The following is a 21,333-nucleotide window of genomic DNA, read 5'->3' on the forward strand; positions in this document are numbered from 1 at the left end:
ACAGGATATTCTCAGTGTGATTTAACTAGAGCCAAGTAAAGGGGGACAAGTGCTTGTCTCAACCTTTTGGTTATGCTGCTGTTCATACTGCTCCTGTTAACGCAGGATGCTGATGGCTTCCTTTGCTGCCAGGGCACACTTTGGCTCATGTGCAGCTTGCTGTCTACCAAGTTCCCAGGTCCTTTTCTGCTGAGATGCTCCTCAGATAGTCAGGCTACAGTGTGAATTGTTGTTGACAACACCATTATTGTGTTGTCAGAAGGGAAGAACATGGGTTCTTTCTTGAGGAAGAAAATCCTTCTGGAAGGAAAGTCTTTCCCAGTTGCAGGACTTTGTTTTGTCCCCTTTGTATATATAACATAATATGCTGCTCAGCCCATTCCTTGAGTTTATTTTCCAGTGGCCCTGTCCTGGAGTATGCCAACTGCTCCTGCTGGTTTAGTGTCATCTGCACACTTGATGACAGTGCAGCCTGAGGCCTCTTCCATGTCCCTGATGAAGACATTAAAGAGGGCAGGTCCCAGAGGTATCACTACAACACTCCACTTGTTGCCCACTTCCAGGTAGAGTACAACCCATTACCATTATCCTCCAAGCCCATCATGAAACTAGTTTTTAAATCCATACGTAGTTATCCATCAATCCATTCATCCATCCATCCATCCATCCATCCACCTACCTAACTTGGACACAAGAATATAGTGGAGGATAAATGTGGCCTCAGGGACCTGTACAGGCTGAATATTCTCAAGTAGGTCCTCACTCTATTCTTTTTCACTTCCAGCAGTTCATCTTCTCCTTAACCCCTGTGTCTTTAAACACAGAGACCAGAAGTTCTTGTTGCTGAAGAAACTGAGGCAAAGAAAGCTGATTATCTCAGCCAAAGTTAAAGGAAAAACTGTTCCCTGAATGCATCATGAAACACTGTTCTGTTATGATCAAAGCCAGAAAACTCAAAAAGCTGCATCATCTTGAAAAGGCCTCAGACTGGAACATGAAGTCTATGCACTAATTCTGAATTGGAAATCACATTTGAAAAAGTAAGTCTTAACTGCTTTGTAGCTCTTGCCCATCAGAGATGTTGCTGACGAGTTGGAAATCTGATACTTCAAACCTCACTGAAACTACAAAAGAAAATTGTCATGGATTTTCTTTTAGGAAGAATTTTATGTTTGTTTTAACCTGGTATTGTCATCATGAGTCACAAAGCAAACCTATAAATATTGCTAGCTATGGTGCTACCCAACAGGGCAGGATCTTCACCATCCAGGAATTTCTGCAGGAGAAAGCCTATGAACAATCTAGCATTCATCTAAGAAACCAATCTAAGAGAGCATTAGCATCTCCCATGCTGCTTGCCAGATGGAAGACAGCCACAGTCAGTCAGATGGAGAGTGCAAGGGAGCAGCAGTTTAGAAAAGAAGGGTCAGTGTGGAACACAGAGCTGTGGGGGGGCTGTTTCTTGATGGGTTAGGCCATCAAAAAAAGAAGTCACAGACTACAAAGCTCAAGGAAGTGCCTGCTATGGACAGATTGTTCAGCCTTTTATGTATGCCCTGAAGATGCTTTAATTCACTTCCTGTGAGGGAAGGTTCCATGGGTACATCTCTGGGTGTTCCTTTTGAATTCACAGGTTTTAATTACAGATGAACCCTGCTGTGTCTCCTATATTTCTATACCTTGATCCTGGTTAATGATATTGAATCAAATCACTGTCCCAGCAGAGAATTACCTTATGAGGTTTCATTTCCCACATTTGTATGTCAATGCGCTATAAATCCTGCATTTCCTTTTTGTGTCTGGTTGGTTATTTCAGCCTTTATTTCCAGCTTCTGTTTGATCTTTTGGCTTCCACTCATTACAGTGTTGATTTAACCCAGTAAATCTATTTTACTGAACATGTCTACAATCTGATAGCTCATATAAACTATTAAGCAAATGTTTCCTTAACAAATGCACACAATATTATTGGAGCCCCTTTTGAATGCTCATGTCTTGGTCCTGACTCACAGCTGTGATAGGAAATGCAACCCATCCACAGCCCAGTTATGACATGAATACACAACACGAACACACAACCTGCAAACAATTTAAAAGACCATAGTGACATTGAAGATATCGATCACTAATTCCTTGAGTAAGGACATCTCCAATGGGACAAGAACTCTCTGGTTCTCTTCTCATGCTTGGCATTTAGGATGCTGTTTTCAAGGAGGACAAACAGACATCGTTCTCAGTAACTTCCCTGCTCTGAAAATGGGGTACACAGGGGCTTGCCCAGATTGTATTTTTAGGATGGGCTGCAACACAGGAGAAAAGCCCCTCCAGAGAGCATGACAGATCCCAGGAACCTACAACACCTGTAGTAAACCCTAAGCAACTTAGAATAGCATCAGGCATATGTGGGCAGCCTGTATATAAATCTGACAGGCTGTCTGCAGATATCTGGGTAGGAGGCAGGCACATCCAGCAAGCATGTCATGCTCTTGGTTTTTGTAAGGCTGCTCTCTAAGAGCTCTGTGGACATACCCAGGATGGTCAAAATAACCAAGACGACCCCAAACTAAACTGATATCTTGATTTTCCTGCCTGTAAGAAAGATAAGTTACCATTTCATACTTAATGCAGTGCTTGACCCCTGCCTAGAATTAACCTCCCTTCCAACTTTGATCCCTTCCAAGTTTTGAAATGCAACTGTGATGTCAAATACATTGCTAAAAGTATAGGAAATGCTAAATTGGTAGAAAATGCTAGTCCTGGATGAAGTTTTCCCTTTCTGGGCTGCAATCACTGGTACAAGGGTTGCTATGGTAACAGATTGTGGCATATTAAATATAGATACATCCAGTTTTTTAAGTACTATAAAATATTTTGGTTTGTATTCAAACGTAAATTTTTTCATCAATTTTGCATTTTACCAAAAAGCCATCCTTACCAAATGACAGTAAATATTACAATTTAACCACAGTAACCAAATGTATATTCATGGCTCCTTTTCTGTATGCACTATAATAAACAGGCTGCTGTCTCGCACTTCAGGAGAATCAGAAAGTGTTTTAAACACCTGAACTTTAAATTTGAGTATTGACAGAGCTAGAATTTGTTGGAGGAGAGCCATAAGTATTTGGCAAAACAATATATATCCACAAGCAAAATCCAAAGCAGTCATTTGAAATCCCTCCAGTAAAGTGACCATGGAACAGAATATGAGTCTGATCCAGGATGAAATACCATCAATAATCATAATTCAAGTTTATTTATAAAACTTAAAATTTTTTAAGTTTTATAAACACCACACGCAAAGATGCAGCTACAAACTCTTAAAAGACTTATTACAGAATCATCTTAAACTCTTTCAGGATGGATAACCTTCTTCAAATCACAGTCTCATCAACCTACAGAATATGCCAAGTGCATATAAAAAAGTAAAAAACAAGCTCTGAATTTTGAGGCCATGGGAATCATAAAAGACATTCAGAATAACCAATGTTACAGGGACAGTGAGCACTCCCATGGATAACCCATCAAACAGAGCAGAATTCAGCCCTAGGCTTTTGCTGTTCTGCAGTCCTGAATACTTATGTTTGTCACTGGAGTGAGATCTACCTCTGCCTACATGAGGGGAACATCTCCACTGAGTTACAATGTCAGTACTTAAAAACTGAGTCACATTTTGTAGCTAGACTGGGCATGGGAACACGTCCATTAAATACTGTGAACCACCCACTGCTAATTTACTCTTCAGCATCACCACATTGACCTGGATGAAAGGCCACAGTTGCCACTTGCAGCCCTGGGTTATGACAAATTGCTGAGAGCCCAGAACTGGAGATATGGAGGTAAAGAAAATGCATGGACAAAAAACTGCATGCTTACCGGTACCTTCATTTTAAAGTCATCTCGATAGAGTTTAATGCCAATGTCAGCGATTGCCCTTTGGATAAAGCGGGAAGGTCTCAGGACAAACACCAGCTGCAGGTTTCCTGGAAATGCTCCCTGCAAGAAATATAGAATTCTTAGAAGGCACAATTATACTTTGTAAGGGAATTTTCAGCCAAGTGTTTCCCCACCAGGGCAAAGCAAGCAGGATTACTGAATCTTGCTCAATCCAGCTGCTCATTGTATCAGCTGGGCCATTCAGCATGTGCTCATTGTCACTATTTCCAAAGCAAGACTGGCCCATGGATTTTACTGCCCAGCCACACTTTTTTTTCTGGTGCAGATTTATCACAGAGCTCCAAAGTTCCTGACAAGTGCCTCCCTCCCCCAGATTTAAAGCCCATCAAGCCCTGTTTGCACCAGCACTCCGGAGGTTTTCCCATTTTTGAGGCTGCAGCCACTAGAGGGCAAAGCTGGCTGCCCATGCTGGACCTGGTGAAGGAAGCTGGTGGCACAGATGGATTCCCCAGGCTGACCTACCTATTCACTCTGCAAACGGTTTTGAACCCTTTTAACCTCACATATTTTTACATACACACAGGCACTCAACACGTTCATCAGATATGGCCCTGCCTGCAACACCCAGCCTACATCTCTCACACCCCTCGGAGCTCATCAAGCATAAAAAAAGAACAATTTCTTGAAGAGAGCAGCAAAAAAGCCTGAGAATGGAAAACATTCCTGTCTGAATACCTTGCAAGAACTTAAAGTTGCCATTGTCATCCATCCATGCTACACCTCTGTGTCTAAGTGCCTGGTCCTCACACAGTAAATGTTCCTAATAAGAGATATATTAAAACAGCTGCTTTTCTTAGCACTGAAAATCAGTGCCCAGCTCTGACTTTTGCAAATGAGATATAGTAAGCTATTAAGAGTTTCTGACAGAGATCACTTACTACCATGCAAACACAAATCCCTTGGGATCTGTTTCTTTCATAAGCAGGCCACGTCATCCCTCTTCAGGGAACAGAAGGGGTACCTCATACTCCTCTAGGAATCAACTTCAAATTACTAGAATTCATATTGCAGTCAACCCAGAAAATAAGGAAATTGTGCTAATTCAGCAGTAAACAAGACTGTGTAATTTGTTTCTGCAGCTTCCTTCCTCTCTTATTTAACACTTAGGAGCTGCAGGGCAGGGAGAATCTGCATCCACAGCCAGAAAATGGGAGCTTAAAATAAGCACAGGAGGCTGTATCGTGTGCTGAAGGTTCAGCAGATAATTTTAATTTCTAGAAGATAAATAACAAAAGCAAGCACTTACTGCTATTCGTGTCAGGGATGCCTTGACTGCACTCCATTTGTCCCGTCGTCTGTCTATGATGATGATGAATCCGATGCTGGCAGCCTCCAGACTGCAAAACAGATGAAATAGGTGTGCTGGGTTACAGGGAGAGATTCCTGTTCCAAGGCAGACAACTGCAGCAAAACACAGCCTCCGTCACATCACGCTCGGAGCCCATTATGAAAACACAACGTACAGTGGAAAGAATGAATATCTGGCAGAAATGCAAATGAAAAGGAGAGCCAGCAAATTTTCTTTTTCCAGCATAAGGCTAGCAGCTTACACAAAACATGAATATTTTATCTGCTGAATCTCCCAGCTGCTGTGCTACTCTGCTGCCAGTCTAGGTGACATGAATAGTTCAGGATCACAAATTACACTGTGCTCTTTTTGAAGAAAAATACCCCAAATATTTTTTTCTCTGCAAAGTAATTCAAGCTACTAGACACCCCCCTGCAGTCTGCATTCTCCAAGTATGCTGACACCTGACAGGGGCACTGAGCTCCAGGGCATCAGTATCCCCTGACTTGTGTACACAAAGCCCCAGGAATTCTGGTAGGCAAAGCAGAAATTGAAGAGTTCTATTTTGCCAATCACAAACTTGTTCCGGGGTTGCAAGCCATTCAAAACCAGCCTTTTCAACATATTGGCTAGAATAACAGCTCCTGTTCCTTCTCAGTGCTCTTCAAGGAGGATCTAAGAGGCACTGATTTGGTGTTCCATTCCACCTATGTGGACCTCATAAATACCCCATCCTCTCTTTCCCTCTCAAATATCCCACTCTGGAGTGCAAGGTTTCAGTGGGACTGCTCTACTCTCTGCCTTCCAAGAGCACTCAGCATTGGAGAAGCTAAGAAGTACACACTGAAAAGTGTCCAGAAACTTCATTAGAGCAGGATGGCTCAGTCATCTCAGGACAAACCAGAGGCAGGCAGGAAGAGTATAAATGTCATAATCAGAGGACATACTGCAATCAAAGAGCTAATCACAGATTAAGGAAAAAAAAAATGTTTAAAGTATCTCCTTGATCCCTATTCCACTGTCCATGCAAGGGCTAACCCAGGAACATCATTTCCATTGGTCATTTTGAACAAACTCATGTCAATAATCTGCTGAAAACCATCAACACAATAACAACTCTGAGCTCTTGCTGCAGCTCCGCAGGTTTAAAAACTGAAAGACAAAGCATTGTGCAAAACTGGGATGCCATGCGAATGCTCCTCAGAGTTCATACTGCTAACAGGAAAACTCACTGAATTTCCCAATTCAATATTTTCACAGCATTCCTCTCAGAATTACGGAATTCAACGACAATATATGACCTTTCCTCTTCAGTGGAGCAACATGCAGCTCTCTGCAGAGAACAGGAAACGTGTTTGCAGCAGTGCCTCTCAAGCACAGGGAAGAGAATTCATCTGTTTTACCTTTTATAAATTCACAAATGTATACACATCCTTCATTAGTTTTCAGATATACATGAACACATGCATATCCTTCAGTGGCTCAACAAATATTCCACGGAATAAAATTCCTTGATAAATGTTCAGATTAAAGCAACAAAGATATTGTGTGTATTGCAGATTTTACAGAAAAAGTGAAAAACTAAACGCAAAAGTCTCAACCTGAGGTCTTCATGTTCAAATTATGTTCAGCATAGTATCAGTTCTTGTCACTGAGATAAGCCAATGGTATTTGTATGTTTGTTTTCTGATGTGGAGGTTTTCTTGTTTTGTTTTGCTTGTTTGTGGCATTCTTTGTTTGTTGTTGTTGGGGGTTTTTTGTGATTCTTTTTTTCTTTTTAGCTAGATAGGAGGTCCTAAATTTAGCCAGGGAAACAGAGAGAGTGTCACTAAGTGATCCTATTTCAATCAGCATGCTGAAAGGCCATACCAAGGTCTAACTGTCATTTGGCACTAAGGGATGGATGCAGGTGAACAGCCACGGGAAGAGGCCTGGCCAGGATGGCATCATCAGCACAAGGGGATGTACAGCTGAGAGCCCCCACTTGAGTGTGTACCCACAGAAAGTTTGTTTAAAAACAAACTAACACACACACACACACACACAAACACACACACACACAAACATACACACACGCATTCTATCAATGGTTTCTCAGTGTTAGTACTGTAATATCTCTACCCTCATTATTAAAATGCATTGGGGTTCCTCCAGTTCTCTAAAAAGGAGGATTTGAAGACAATCCTGAAGAGCAGATAAACATCAGGCTTACCTCCAAAATGAATTCTGGCACATTTGCCTAGATCTACAGATGTCTGGCAGAGAGGTTCCCTTTCCCTGAATGAAATATATGCAATCAGCAGAACTGTTCCATCCTCAGCTCTTAATTCAGGTTAGTCCTTGAAAACTGACTTGAGGAGGTCAGATGTTGATGACCTCTTTTGGATGCAGAGAATGGGGCCTATTTAGCAAAGTAGTTAATCCATATCAAATTAAAGAGAAAGGAATACTGGCCATGGAATAAAGCAAATAAAAAAGGGTTTTCTGGAGCTATCTAGTGTAAGAGTGAATGCACAGAGGTATGCACCATGTGTTTGTGGATGTGTTTGTATGCAGACCCCTTTGGTGGAGCACTCTCATGAGCAGGTGTTGAACCAGAGGGAAAATGAACCAGGCTACAAAAGCATCACTGGGCTCAACTTCAATCCTTTCATATTTTTTGTCCTATGAGCACAAAAGATTAATCATTCCAGAGGGACTTACAAAATTACTAACACTAAATGATGTTATCTGCAATCACAGAGCTTATCTCCACAACTAGCTTGAAACTTACTGTACAGGATATGCAAAATCAGACACGATAAAAACCAGATATTCTCTCTACATTTGCCTGGGAAATGATGCTGATTTCTCTGGTTCACTACACTCTGAAGAAGGAAGTATTTTCTATGATAAATAGGGTGAACTGCTTTTCAAACTATACTTCATCTCACCTGATTCATGGTTATACCCTCTGTAACTCCAGAAGAGTTAGAGACTATTCTCTGTTCTTAGTCACTTTGTTAGATACCTTCACATCTTTCTTGAGAATTAAAGCAAAAGGTGGACTACTAGCAGTGAAATTACATGCACAGGAACAGTGTTATAATACACACAGCACTATCTAGTTCAGTAGTGCTGTCAAAAGTAACAATGCAGTCCCTTTACTGCTTGCTGAGGTATATGGCAGAGACTCTGTGTGCATGGACCAGCCAACTGCAGATTAACAGGACTCTGCTGTGCCCAAACAGGTCCACTACTTATGCCTTATTGAGATTGAGCTCCATATAATTATGTCATAAATCACACAAAGCTTGCTGCCCAGGTTCTTCTAAATTAACATCTTTCTCCTTCACCATCTACAGCGATAGTGGCAAATTTCAAATAGAGGCTCAAGAAATGCAGGCAATCTTTCTAAAGGCACTGGAGTAAAGACTAGAAAATTCCCTGGAAAACTCACATCCTTACAGTGTGGTCTATGATTGAACCTAAGAGTCAAACCAATGCGCTGGTATGCAGAAAATGCACCTTCAAACCCCAGCTTGTCACTGACTTTGAACAAGTCATTTAAAGCAAACTGAACAGTCACTTACCCAACACAGGTTTTAGTGAGCCTGTCTGTGGTGTGAGATATTACTCACACATATCTCATCATCTGTAAAATAGGTATATCAAAGCTCTCTACAAAGTTTTGAAACTCAATTCATCATTCTTTGCACATAGCTCTGGGCTTCCTCAGGAGAAGAGAAAACACAGAACTGAAACTGAATCAAAGCAAAGGTCCATCTAGCTCAACATCCTGACGCCAATGTTGGTAGATAGTGGCTATTGAGAAAAAAGCAGGAAAATGAGAAGGACAATGTTTCTCTTGGTATATTCTCCCAAGTCCCAGCATTAAGGAATAAATTAATTTCTTCAGCCTTTGTTTGCATCTGAGCCATTGTGTCCAGCTGCCATTGGTGGAGCAATCCTTCATTAATTTGGCTAACTTCTTTTGCACCCATCTGTGCTTTTGGGCTTCACACAGGCTGAAGAAGCTCAAAGCATTTCTATCATGTTGACAATGTAACACACTGGTTTCCCAACATGTGACAACATTACTGGGAATCATCTCCCTGCACAACAAGTACAAAGAACTGAGAAACTAGTTTTGTGGTTTTCTCAGCCACTGTTGCTGGTTTATATACCCTGAAGCTGGTCGCCCTCCCAGTCTTGAAGTGACTGAAGAAATACTCAAAACAGAGTTTCCTCTGGCAGAACAAAAGTCCCACAGAGCAGAGTGAAACAATGAAGCTATTAAGTTCACAGTATGTGGTTTCTCTCAGCTTGCTTTGGCAACAACTTTGGCAAGTATGGGGAATGCAAGTAGGTGGAGGTGTAAAACTTCTCACTCAAACTTGAAGGAGGCACGTTTTCTGCTGTGACCCTCTGAGCACCTTTTCACAGAAGACCACAGGAAATAATAAATCGTTGCTGTGCTTCTCACTAGCACAAACAGCCATGGTCGAGGGACAGGATCAGGAAACTGAAAAAATACTAAGGTCTCTTAGCTAAACAAAAAGTAATTCAGCAGCCATGCCTTAGCACATTTCCTCAGAGCAGGGGAAGCCAGTTTGTTTCACTATCCTTATAAAGGTGCAGGCAAAAAGCAATGAAAACATCCCAGATGTGGAGCCATCTCCAAAGAGCTGAAGTATCAGAAAGCACATGGTGCTTGCCAGAATCCTGTCAGTGGGACATCTCACTTGCTTTGCCAGCAAAGGGAAAGCTACATAGAAAGATGCACTCAGAGAATAAGCAGTCATGGGACTTGTGTAAGTTTGGCTCCTTCCAGAAGCAGCCCTTCCCTTGTTACAGACAGTGCCCCCGAAACTTTTCACAAACAAGCCCTCTAAGCTCCCTTTGATCTGCCATTTTTGCTGCTGCTCTTCAAATCTACTCCTGCTCTGCTTCAGTTCAACCTGCCCTGCATGAAGCTTCCTTTCCCATGCAAATGACAGAAATAGTTCCTAGGGCCTCCAGTAAATAGGGAAGTTTCATAATGACTGGAAAGATGCAGAGCTACTAGAGGTATGTCCTGGTAGCATCACTACAATTAGTGAGCCACTGGGGAAGCAAACTCTTTAGGAAACCAACAGACCTTTGTGCTTAGCCTCACCTGGGAATGCTGGTTAGATAAGTGACCACGTTCAGAAAATCGTCATCAGGTATCTCACTGAATCCTGCAAATTCTGGAAAGGTTATAATGGGTGCCCCATCCTTCCCTCTTCCTCCTGCAAAAGACAAGTTGTAAAGTTTAGAGGGTGATTTTATGCCTTTGGACAGACTGATCAGTACTCAAATGGGAAACACTGGCATATCTCTCTGTGCAAAGCACCCACATCCAGTAATCATCAGCTCCCATCTGATATAACTCACTGTAGTTTCATTAGCTCAGTTTACTCCAGCTGAGATTCTAGCCTTTGAGATTCTCAGCTTTTTCATTAATCTTCTGCACAATTCTGATTAAGTGCTTTTGTTTTTGTTCTTTGTTTCCCATTTCCAAATAATTTCTTGTGATAATATTACAGTATTTCCCTATGTATAGGTACAACACTCTCCAGTTCCTCCTTGACAACAAACAAAATGAAGTAACAGAGCATACAAGCTTTGAATACACAGACAAAACCCATGATACAAGCCTGGGACCAATCCAGTCTTAGGTCATTCCTTAAGAAAAAAAATGCTCAGTGTAAATACTAAATACTTAGTATAGTCCTGCTGTACACATAGTTTTCTGAGTCATTTATCACACACAGGACCCTTACCCAAGGAAAAAACATATTTTGAGCTTCTGTACTGTAAAGGGGAAGCTGTGAGAAGGAGACAGTAAATTACCTTCCTCAAGGAAAATATCAAATAAATAATCCCATTAGGAGCATGGCAGTGGGGAAAAAAATGAGTTCTCATTCCTTGAAAGCACCCTCTCAATCCCCATAAATAAACCCTGTTTCCAGGCTGCTCCCATGGACATTGCCTTTCCTTGATGATAACCACAGCTGATACCACAAACCAGTTTCTCCTGCTCCTGTGCTGGTGGTCATTGCAAGGAGGTGCTCCAGTAATTCCTGGCTATTTCTGTGTAGAGTGGACAGTCCCTTGCTAGTCCTGATCCTGCCTCTGCCCTATCTGCCCAGCCTCAGTTAGATTGTTTAAGGTCCTTTCTGTGCTGTCTAGCCATAGGGAGCTGGAATGCTGAGGAATACAATGTTTGCACAAGGTAAAATTCAGAGCTCTAGAAAACAGGAATTTTGAAGAAGGAAACACTTTTTCTTTCTGACATCTGGTGACATGGTATCAGCAAAATACCTTTAGCCCCTATTTTCCTTTCTAAAAGTTATTGCTTTGATTACATCTGAAAATGACTCAGTTGCATTAGATCATTCACTAAACTCACCTTGCCAGGGAGAAAACAGGCCTAGAGAGACTCAAAAGTCTCTCAGCCAAGAGGCAAAGCAAGAAAGCCATCATTCACACTGCACTGAATTGGATTTCAAATGCTGAGCAGAGCCATGGCCTCCACATTGAGCTCCCCACTGGCCTTGGGGTGATGTCAAATGCTGAGGCTTGGCAGCTGGATATCCAGCAGTGATAGAGAATATGCTGTCATGCAAATTTAGTCAGACTTTCCCCAGACTGCTGCACTCTAGACCCGGAACTCCAACCAGCAGGTACCCAGTTAGGCTGGCTTGTTACAGATGCTCAGTGACATCTCCTGGACACAAAGAGTAACAGCCAGGAAAATCTAATAGCAAATTGTCTGCTGTCTCTTTGTGCAGAGCTCAGTGCATGCCAAGGAATTTCATACGTGGTATCTTGTGAATATTCACATGGTTTCTGGGAACCAAGCTTTCCCATTCACATTCAAATACCTGAAGATACTTTAAATGAGGGAGATGTAGTAACCTGGAATATTTGGTTATTTGCCATTGTAGGATAAGATAAAGACTCCCCTGGATCTCCTCTTCAAAACCTGATAGTTTGACTGCAGTTGTGTCGCTGTTGAGCCGCTAGCAGAGAGAGAAGACCCAGTTCTCCGTGTGGCATAAAGAGAGCATTTTATTATTTAATTCCAACTTATATAGACTTTTCAAAGGTCACCCAGATTGGTCCGTTCGAAACCTCCCCCTAGGCAGATTGGTCAGGCTTGAACCATCCAAATCTCGACAAACTGTTTTTAATAACATCCAAACTTTATCTTTGTTTATAAAACACAGGAAGAAGAGAGAAAACAATTCTCATGGGAAAGGTTTGTGCTAGCCACACAGTTGTATGCAAGATTTGTTTGACTACAAGTTTCAAATGGTACTTCTAATGCTCCTGCTGACCAGAATCTCTTTGTATCCCTTTTATTTTATCTTTCTCTTCATTCACACATGTGCTCTTCGTCCCCTGGCCTCTTCCCTGAGCTGGCTGCAGCAGGCTGATGATGAGCTTTATATATGTGGGTGTGTATTTTTGTCATGGGATCTTCTCCTATAAAAAGCCATCCAAAGAATGAATGTAAGCAGACTGAACATTGACTTTTTCCTTTCACCACTGGCAACAAATCTAGGACACTTATGAGCAGCCTCAGACTGAACATTCAACTAAGAGTCAGCAGCTCCTGCTTCTGACTAAGCCACAGGCCCTTAACAGCTCCTGGTCTCCATCCCATTGTCCACTGTGAAGGCAACAATTCCTGCTGCAACCAAACCAGAAGGCCTAGGTGGTTCAGCACAGCTGTATTTCAGACAGAGAAATAAAAAAGGAAACCTTCAGTTCCTGCCACACCAGGAAATTAGGTGGAAGTTTGAGGGAGTTTGGAAATCGTTAAGTATCATAATCATTAAGGTGAGGGCAGGAATGTCTGAAGTGTTGAGTGACAAATAATAGCACAAATATGTTACAAACGGGTTTTTCCTGCCCATATCTGAACTTCAAGCAGTAGTTGAGTTACAAATGAAAATGATCTATCTCTATTTATCTCTGTATCTAACAAGAAAACAAGAATATATGTTACAGGATATAAGAGAAGCTCTTTAAATACCAAGGGTGTCTGGAAAACTCTCTCTTTCTGAGAGAGCAGTTCCACACATCTAAATGTTAATGCCATTTTTTTCCCTGACACTAAACCAAGAATTGCTGCAGTATGCAAATTTCTGCAGAATGTGAATTGACAAGCTGCAGCCCTTTTTTTTTATGGGCCATCAACCTTGCTTTCTAGGGAGTCGCCACAAGATTTCTTCCAGTCTTTGAAATACTTCAGCTGGATACTACTCAATATCTTGGAAGGGCAGACAGCACAAACTAAAAGCCAATAGGGACAGTCTTCAGTCAGTTCCATAGCCATAAGAACTGAGTAAATGGAATTTGGCCCCAAGGACTCTTTGTATACTATCCTTGTGCTTGCTGGGACTGTGCATGATCCCTATGCTCCTGGGCATCACTTCTGAGAAGGGTCCAATTGCCAAACAGAAGAATTTACAGTCCATCATAAGTAAGGCAGATAGGGACAGAACAAGCTCCAGCAGCTCCACAGAAGGCCAAAAGAAAAAAGTAATCCTCAAGAGAAAAAAAAAATCAAACAAACCAAAAAAACCACACTTTATCTAGAAAGTGAGGGCAGGAAGAGGGAGACAGAAGTGCTGAAGAGAGTGAGCCAATGAGCACAGCAGAGAGGTGGAGGGGTTACCTTACAGCTGCCTGAAGCACTCTGCTATTCAGCACTGCCTGTGCAGCAAGGTAAGGGGGCCCAGGGAGCTTTGTCAGGAGCACAAGAGCTCAGAGAGAGGCCAGAGCAACATGAGGCATGAACTGAGATAACGAGCCCCAAGAGAGAGGCAAGCAAAACCTTGAGTTTAGTGCAGTCAGGAGCAAAAAAACAGACACACTGAAAAACAGGTATCAGGTGCGTGGCCATGGCTGGCAGCCGTTTTCATGCTGGCCTCTGTCTCTCTGACTTGCAGCTCTTCCAGGTGCCATTAGATGCCACCCTGCAGCACTCTCTAAGCAGCACAGCCACCTCCAGCACCTCCTGGCAGTTCCAAATGCTGGTGCCTGGCCAGGGAATCAGCAGCTGGTGACAGTGGCCATTGCAAGCAGCAGCCACAAAGGCCGGAGGTTCAGCTGGCAGCAGGGAAGGTTCAGACTATCCAGCAGCTGAACACAAAGGCTCACTCCCGACTCTGCCTTAGGGAAGCCAGGCTATCCCACAGGCTATCCCATGGTTGGGTCACTGCTCCTCAGCCAGACCCCAGGCTGCTCCATCAGAAGCTGCAGATGAAACCCAACCAGATTTTGTCTGCCATCTCCTATGCAGACCTGAGCTCAATAAGCTGGAGCACAATTGATGCAAACAACAGGATTTAGAAGAGCAGAGGGCTGAACTGCCTGGAAAAAGGAAAGACTTACAAGGAAAATATTACAGTCAACTTGACCATCTGGCTGGTTTGCTACTCAGAATGAGAATGGCAGCACCTTTTGCCTCCTCTTCCTGGGCACACTCCTTATTTTTGCTCAACTTCTCATCTTCACTTGTGGCCCAAGGGCAAAGGGAAAGGAAGAACCTAGGTGACAGGTCAGAAAGTCAATGTGGAAGAAAAAGAAGTATAGGAGAGATAGCACAAAAGCTGTATCAGGGTAGTACAAGGCATGGTTATGAGACCATTGCTCACTCTTATGTGTGCCAATCCCCCAAGTCCCAGGACACAGAGCAGCATTCATAGTTGCTCCTATTAGACAGACTTTCCAGCAGCCAGTGCAGCCTGGATAGCTGTTGCAGTGAAGATGGGGCTAGAATTCAGCTGTGGAAACAAAACAGCTGAAGTATTTGGGGAAGGAATATATGTGGGGGAGAAAAGGTTATGGCAACTGAGAAAATTTAATTTTGCTTTGCAGTGTAAAGGGTGTGATTGACAAATGAGGTGTGAGTGCTGAATTCTGAGAGCGCCCAGAGCTGAAGCTGCATGTTGGTATGACTGATGTAAAAAGAGAAAGCAAGTACAACTGCAGGCCAAGGCCCTGAACACAATGGGGATCTTAGAAAATCTCCCACTCCTCAGTTCTAGCCCACCTATGCCTCCCACACAAGCACAAAAAATATCCATGGTTTAGACAATCAGGGGTTACACTAAAGGCCTATTCCATAGCCAGCAGCTCTTTTAACTAGAGATCACCAAATATGCTGACTCCCTTGGGAAATCAAACAAAACAGAACTAATAAAAAACACCAGCCCAACAAAGAGGCTATGGTCAGGAGAAGTTCCAAAAGTTAGCCTGCAAGTTTCCAGAGCTCACCTCCCCAGCCTGCCACAGACACTAACTCATCAGTTAGTATTGGAAAGTGTTCTCTCAAATGTTGCTGACACATGCAGGCTTAACTGCTTGGGTCTGCCCACATGCAGAGAGCTCCCTGAGTCATGACAGCCCAGTTCTGACTGCAGCTCATCTCCTGGGTCAGACAGCCAAAAAGTCGAATGATATCTTGGCTGAAGTTTCACTGTTTTGGTCAGGTCTTGCTTTCTTCATGCTCTGCTGTTTTGGTTTTCCATGTTGATTAAGGGTTGTGAGTGATGAATTTCTCATTAATTCATGCTTCCTGGGTCTCAATTTTTATAAAAGATCCAAACTGTCCATTTGACAAGGTCAGGCCAGGTTTTCCAAAAGGCTCAGTTTAAACAGGAAGCAGATGGCCAAATACCCTCCAGGATTTGCAAATTAAATAAACTGGCTTCTGAGTCAGTTACCATTTTCAGATATACTCTCCCATCCACTGAAGTCTGTTAAGAGGAGCCGAACACAAAAAAAATTATTCTCTCTGCTAATACACTTCGTGACAGTTTGTCTAATACAGTCGTGATTTAGTAACACGATCCATTATTGCTGCAAATGGCAGATTGGGCTCTTTGACAGAGTAATTACAGATAAGAACAGGTTGTGAAGCTGCAGATAAAAAGGCAGGGTGGGGGATAGTAGTAGTTCCAAGAGCAGATTGGTACAGCAGTTTATTAGTCTGCTAGCAGGACAGAAGCAGTATTTTACTAGTAGTTTTTTATTCTTGAGTAAAAAGTGGTGTGCTAGAATAACCAGATTTCCAGTACTACTCAACTTTGTGATCTAGTTCCCTTAACAGCTACAGGAAACACACAAACCTAGCTGAGCACTCCTGTGTTGTCACAGCTGTAGTTCCATAACTGGGAGTTCAGTTTTCAGGGACAGGAAAGAGGCAGTAGTGTTATCAAAACTAGAATTTAACCACAAGAGCCAGTACTTCTACCAGATCCCACAAGCTAAGCAGGGCTAAATCAGCACATGGCAAAAGAGATGGCCAAAGTAAAATTACGTGATTAAGGACATTGCCACATTACACTGCAGCCTTTTCCATAACCTCAGTGGACCAGGGAAGGCTTTGGAGAGTTTCCCTGTTCTTGGCATGGAGTAAGGTCTTGGTTAGTCTGGTAGGTGGAGGACCAGGACAAACAGGAGGCTGTTAGTAGCTAATACATTCATTATAACTAGACCCTGACACAATCAAACACCAAACTCATTAGACTTGTTATGCAATTCTTACCACCTGCTTGGAGACCGCAGGACAGTTAGATCCTCTTAATAAGTTTGCACACAGTAATAGTGGAGAAAAGTGTTTCTAATGACTCACATCCAGAGAAAACAAAGAGCCTTTGATTCAATTATTCTCCTCTTTCTTTTCTGCTTTACTGCAAGGGAATACTGTGGGTTCAGCACCTCTGCCTCAACTGCCAGCTGTTACTAAAAAGGTGGTATTAACCAAAGAAATATTTATGACTAAGTCTGCAACAGTCAACCACTTGATCTCATTGTCACTGGACAAATGGATTTGGAGTCCACAGAACTGAACAGGAGAGCTTGACAAAGCTGGAGGCTGTGGAGTAACACAAACCAGACTCAGTGCTACATCCCCTGAGCTCTGTATGGGCATGGAAGAGGGGACTGGCTGTGCTCTGAGGGCTGCAGCCTCCAGACTGAAATAAATAACCCCATGTAGTATAAATCAGCATACACCACTGTTATGAAGCTGTTCAGAGAAACATAATTTATGCCCATAACACTCTACAAGAACATTGGAATTGCCTTTTACTGCCCATGATGGTGAGACCAAAGAACAGAAGGTTTTTTTTCCAGACAGCAGCTAGTGAGCTGCAGTGTTTCAATTTGAAAAACCAGGAAATAGGATAAGTATCAAATTTTCAGCCACCATGTAGGCAAGCGCTGAAGCACCAAAATACTTGTGGTTGCTCATACCTAATTAAAAGCAGCAAAGCAGCATGCTTTGAGGAAAAGCTACAGAGCCATTTGGAAAAAAAAATCAAAATCAAATGAGGTCATTTATGTGTGAATTACTTTAATAAGTGAAATGAGGCAGAAGACAGCCCAGTTTTGTTTTCATTGCATGAAAAAAACCAATCTTCTGCTAAAGGAAAAAGTAAGTTATATTAGTTAGAGAAATGCATTTTTGAAAAATATAGTAATTTCTCACTTGCACCTTAATCTGTCTTTGCAGGAGGCAATAAAGGGAGAGTAAGGAAGATTCCTGCTATGATGTTTTAGCTATGACTCACTAGTGGTCACCGACAGATTAAGACACTGGGACAAAGGGACTTCTAAGTGGGTGATTTTATCTTCCTGATCTTCACATGCTGCCATGGGGATTTTGGAGTGGAGGCACCCAGGTTTCCAAATTTAGCTGTAAACTTCAGACTGAAATCAACTTAGAAACTATGAACTATACTGCCCTGTTTTATATCAGGATACAATTTCTGGACTGTACTGAGGAGATTTTAGATAAGCCTGAAAATTCTTAAAATGGGAATTGTTATTTATGTAGCTGGGGTGTATGAAAGACACCTTCTCACTCACCTTTGGTATTTGTTATTAGTAATTCTAAGTTCATGAACCTGTTATTTGCTGATTCCAACAAATGAGTCCCTCAGCCTTGCCTGCTATGAAGAGTTATCTTCCAAGTCTTTAAGCAGCTCACATTTAAATAGCCTTAAACACCTTTCTCATCACTCCCAAGAATAAAAGAATTAGATAAATGTGAAGAGTTGAATATGCTAAAATAGCAGTGAGAATACAGGCACTGCTGAAAGTATGAATCCATAAAGAAATATGAAAATACTTTTTTTATATCTACCCTTGACATTTTTATTCCATGTTTAAGGTTCTAGCTGGAACTGGAAATGGGTTTTTCTTCCTGTTTAGTAAACCACTTTCTACAAGTTGCTCATTATATGCTGTATTCAGCTTTTGTTATTGGTCCCAAATGTTGCAAGGTAATGGGGTTCAAAAATAGCAATCCTCCATATTTTACAGGGTAGACAATTGCATATGAGGCACTCAATTCTCAACAATTCCTACTCACCCAGTACAACAGTGGGATGAAAAAGGTGTGAGCAATTCAATGCAGTTACAGGCACTGTCTTGCCCAGGGGGTTGTGTTCATTAGGAATTCTAGGCAGGTGGGACCCTGAGAAAGCAGTTGGTTCCACCTCTGCTCAGTTAATATCCTCCGCCTAATGCGGAGTTAGATATTGAGCTTAGGAAACTGCCACAAGATGCTACCTGGAAGACTCCAAAACCAAGTTTTAATAATCGGAGCCTCAAAAGGAATTCTACATAAATTAGATTTGGATTTCTTTTGGCAACTTGGAATGTATTTAAAAATGCAAAGATGCAGCAATGCAAATGCTCAGCCTGCTGGGCTGAGCATTTTCAGAGCTGAGTTGGTACACTCTCTGCACTCTATACCTAGAGTTCCTCTCCACCAAGAGAGATAGGCTGTTCAAGAGAACCTTCTTATAATTTCACAATACTTCACTGTTTCTGTGGGGAAGATGATAAGCAAATTCTGAATTCTCCTATTTGCAGAACAGGCAGAAATAGAGACAAAAGGAGTAGCCAAAGGCCATGCAGTCAATAGCAGAGGCTGTTTTAGGACCCAGATAAGATTTATCATCTACAGTATCCAAAATAATGTATAAAATAATTTGCCAAATATTTCAGTATCAGCTCTTTCTTTGGGGAAGGAACTACGTCACTTTGTGTGATTGCAAACTTCAGGCGAACAAAGGAATATGTAATAATCATATCTTTTAAAGATTAGAACCTTAGACTTTAGCAATGAATCATTTCTAAAACAAAGGCAAATGAGGAAGAAGGGGGAGGTCATGAATAGATCTCTGATAGACCAAAATCTTTTCCCACAAACAAGATGCCTGGACATTGTGCAAAGGTATTTACTGAAAATTTTGTTTAATTTCTTGCACTCTAAATATGTTCCTCCCAGCCCATTGTGTAGGACATGGAAAATCAACTTGCCTTAAGGAAAACAAGTACAGCAACTTGGCCTTTATCTGTTCCATACACAGTGAATATCTTACTGTAGCAGCACTTTTCATGAGCAATATGAAAATACTATTGCAGCTGCTGTACAGAGCTGAAGGGTGACAATCAGCATGACACATTCCAATATGTTTCTGAGAGAATCCTGGAGTGTAATTACCAGCAACTTCTTACCTGACAAGATGGCAAATTGCCTGTGGAGCTGCTCTATGATATCCACGGCTACCAGCGGCCGTATCTCCTGCTGCATGATTTCATCTGTGCAAGGGAAAACAGAAATCTTCAATGAGCTCATAAAGCCTCAACAACAATTTTTGCCTCCTTTAACAACCCAGCAAAACAAAGATGACATTCAAAGATAAAGAGCCTGGCTGAGCTATTGGTTGAGATATTATATGACTATCATGGTCAAGATTATGATACTTACAGAGTCTCCTCTTCAGCCTGTTAATTTCATCTATTGCCTAGTGATTTCAGAGAGAGCTTTCCATAAACCAGCTCTAGTAGGTTTGCCAGAACTTGCCATAGGTTTGCTCAAGCTGATGGCCTGCTCTTTACTGCTTCAGGTTCCATATTAAGTCACTGCATTTGGCCTCTCACTACAACAGCTTTTCAGTCTTTGAAACAGTAAAGTCTATTCCACGTACACAGTCCTGTTCCACCCTGAACTCCCCGATCTCTGCTGGAGGACTTTGTGTAGCCAGCCAATCCAGAACAGTTTCTTTTCCTGATGCTTTTTCCGCTACAAGCAAATACATAGTAAAAGGAGGAAATAAGGGGCTGTGAGACTTTCTTCTCATGAAAACAAAGCCTGCTATTTTGAAGTAAACACTGAAAAGTTAAAAAGTAACTTGGCAAGTAGCTGGGCAGAAATGACCTTAACTTTTGTGTGTGATCTATGGAGCGAAAAGCAATTATAATCTCCCATGGAGCTAATTTGATCTCTTTTTGTAACAGGTGCACCCAGTTATTCTCCCTACTCTTCACACCAGTCTAGAGTAGCAACATTTACTGCGAAATAGCTGCCAACTCAACTGACAGGATCGAGGTTTATGTCAGAATAACACCTGTTGTAATTACTCCATTAGCCACTGTACAGAACAACAACCAGTCCTGGTTTTGTATAGATCACCTCTACATGCCCAGACAACAAGTGGAAGGAAGGAAGCTGGATATGGATAGACCACAGACTTGAGTCAGGGCAGGCATTTGCCATTAAAGTACCAAGATATTCATCGATGTGAATACAATGAAGACACTGCAATACTTTGGCGCACCTGGTTTTAAACCAACTGTCCAGAAACAGAGAGGGAGGTCAGAGAGGTTAGAGATTAGTTTCTTTCTCCTCCATCCTAGTCCACTGCCCCAAATACCCTCTCTGTCTTGCTTTCAGACATCCACTCTGATCCTTTCCAGAACTAGGGACCCTAGGTTTTAAATGACACAATGTCATTTGGAAATTTTTCTGTTCATTTTCAAACACTTCATTAATGCCTTGAGTCGAGCTAGCTGAAGAGCTTGTGTCACAGAGGGTGTCACACTAAGTGAAAAGAAGTTGCACAGATTTTGGCTGATGCACAAAAAAGGCAATAAGTCTGAACAATTGGTGGGGGGGAAGTCAAGGAGGATGATTTTTGTGATGTAAGGATAAGATGGAGCAACAGAAACAAGAACTGTAGAGTGTCAGTTACTTCTCATCAAATCTCCTG

At 42.0% G+C, this 21,333-nt stretch overlaps 1 protein-coding gene across 9 annotated transcripts in view; it reads right to left on the reverse strand.

The window, feature by feature from the left end:
* The window catches only part of MCF2L2 (MCF.2 cell line derived transforming sequence-like 2), a 155,583-nt gene that overhangs the window by 100,128 nt on the left and 34,122 nt on the right, over nt 1-21,333 (reverse strand). For 8 of the 9 annotated variants that reach the window (XM_085069129.1, XM_085069128.1, XM_085069131.1 and 5 more), the window contains 4 exons: nt 19,799-19,882; nt 10,383-10,497; nt 5,204-5,294; nt 3,877-3,996 (listed from right to left, as the gene is read on the reverse strand). In XM_085069129.1, coding sequence (XP_084925255.1) covers nt 3,877-3,996; nt 5,204-5,294; nt 10,383-10,497; nt 19,799-19,882 — 410 coding nt within the window. The remainder of the gene's footprint in view (nt 1-3,876; nt 3,997-5,203; nt 5,295-10,382; nt 10,498-19,798; nt 19,883-21,333) is intronic. The other variant, XM_085069127.1, reaches the window with a different exon arrangement.

The sequence above is a fragment of the Lichenostomus cassidix genome, chromosome 9 (genome assembly GCF_008360975.1).
Source record: "Lichenostomus cassidix isolate B80296 chromosome 9, HeHo_3.0, whole genome shotgun sequence".
In the NCBI taxonomy this organism is placed as follows: domain Eukaryota; kingdom Metazoa; phylum Chordata; class Aves; order Passeriformes; family Meliphagidae; genus Lichenostomus; species Lichenostomus cassidix.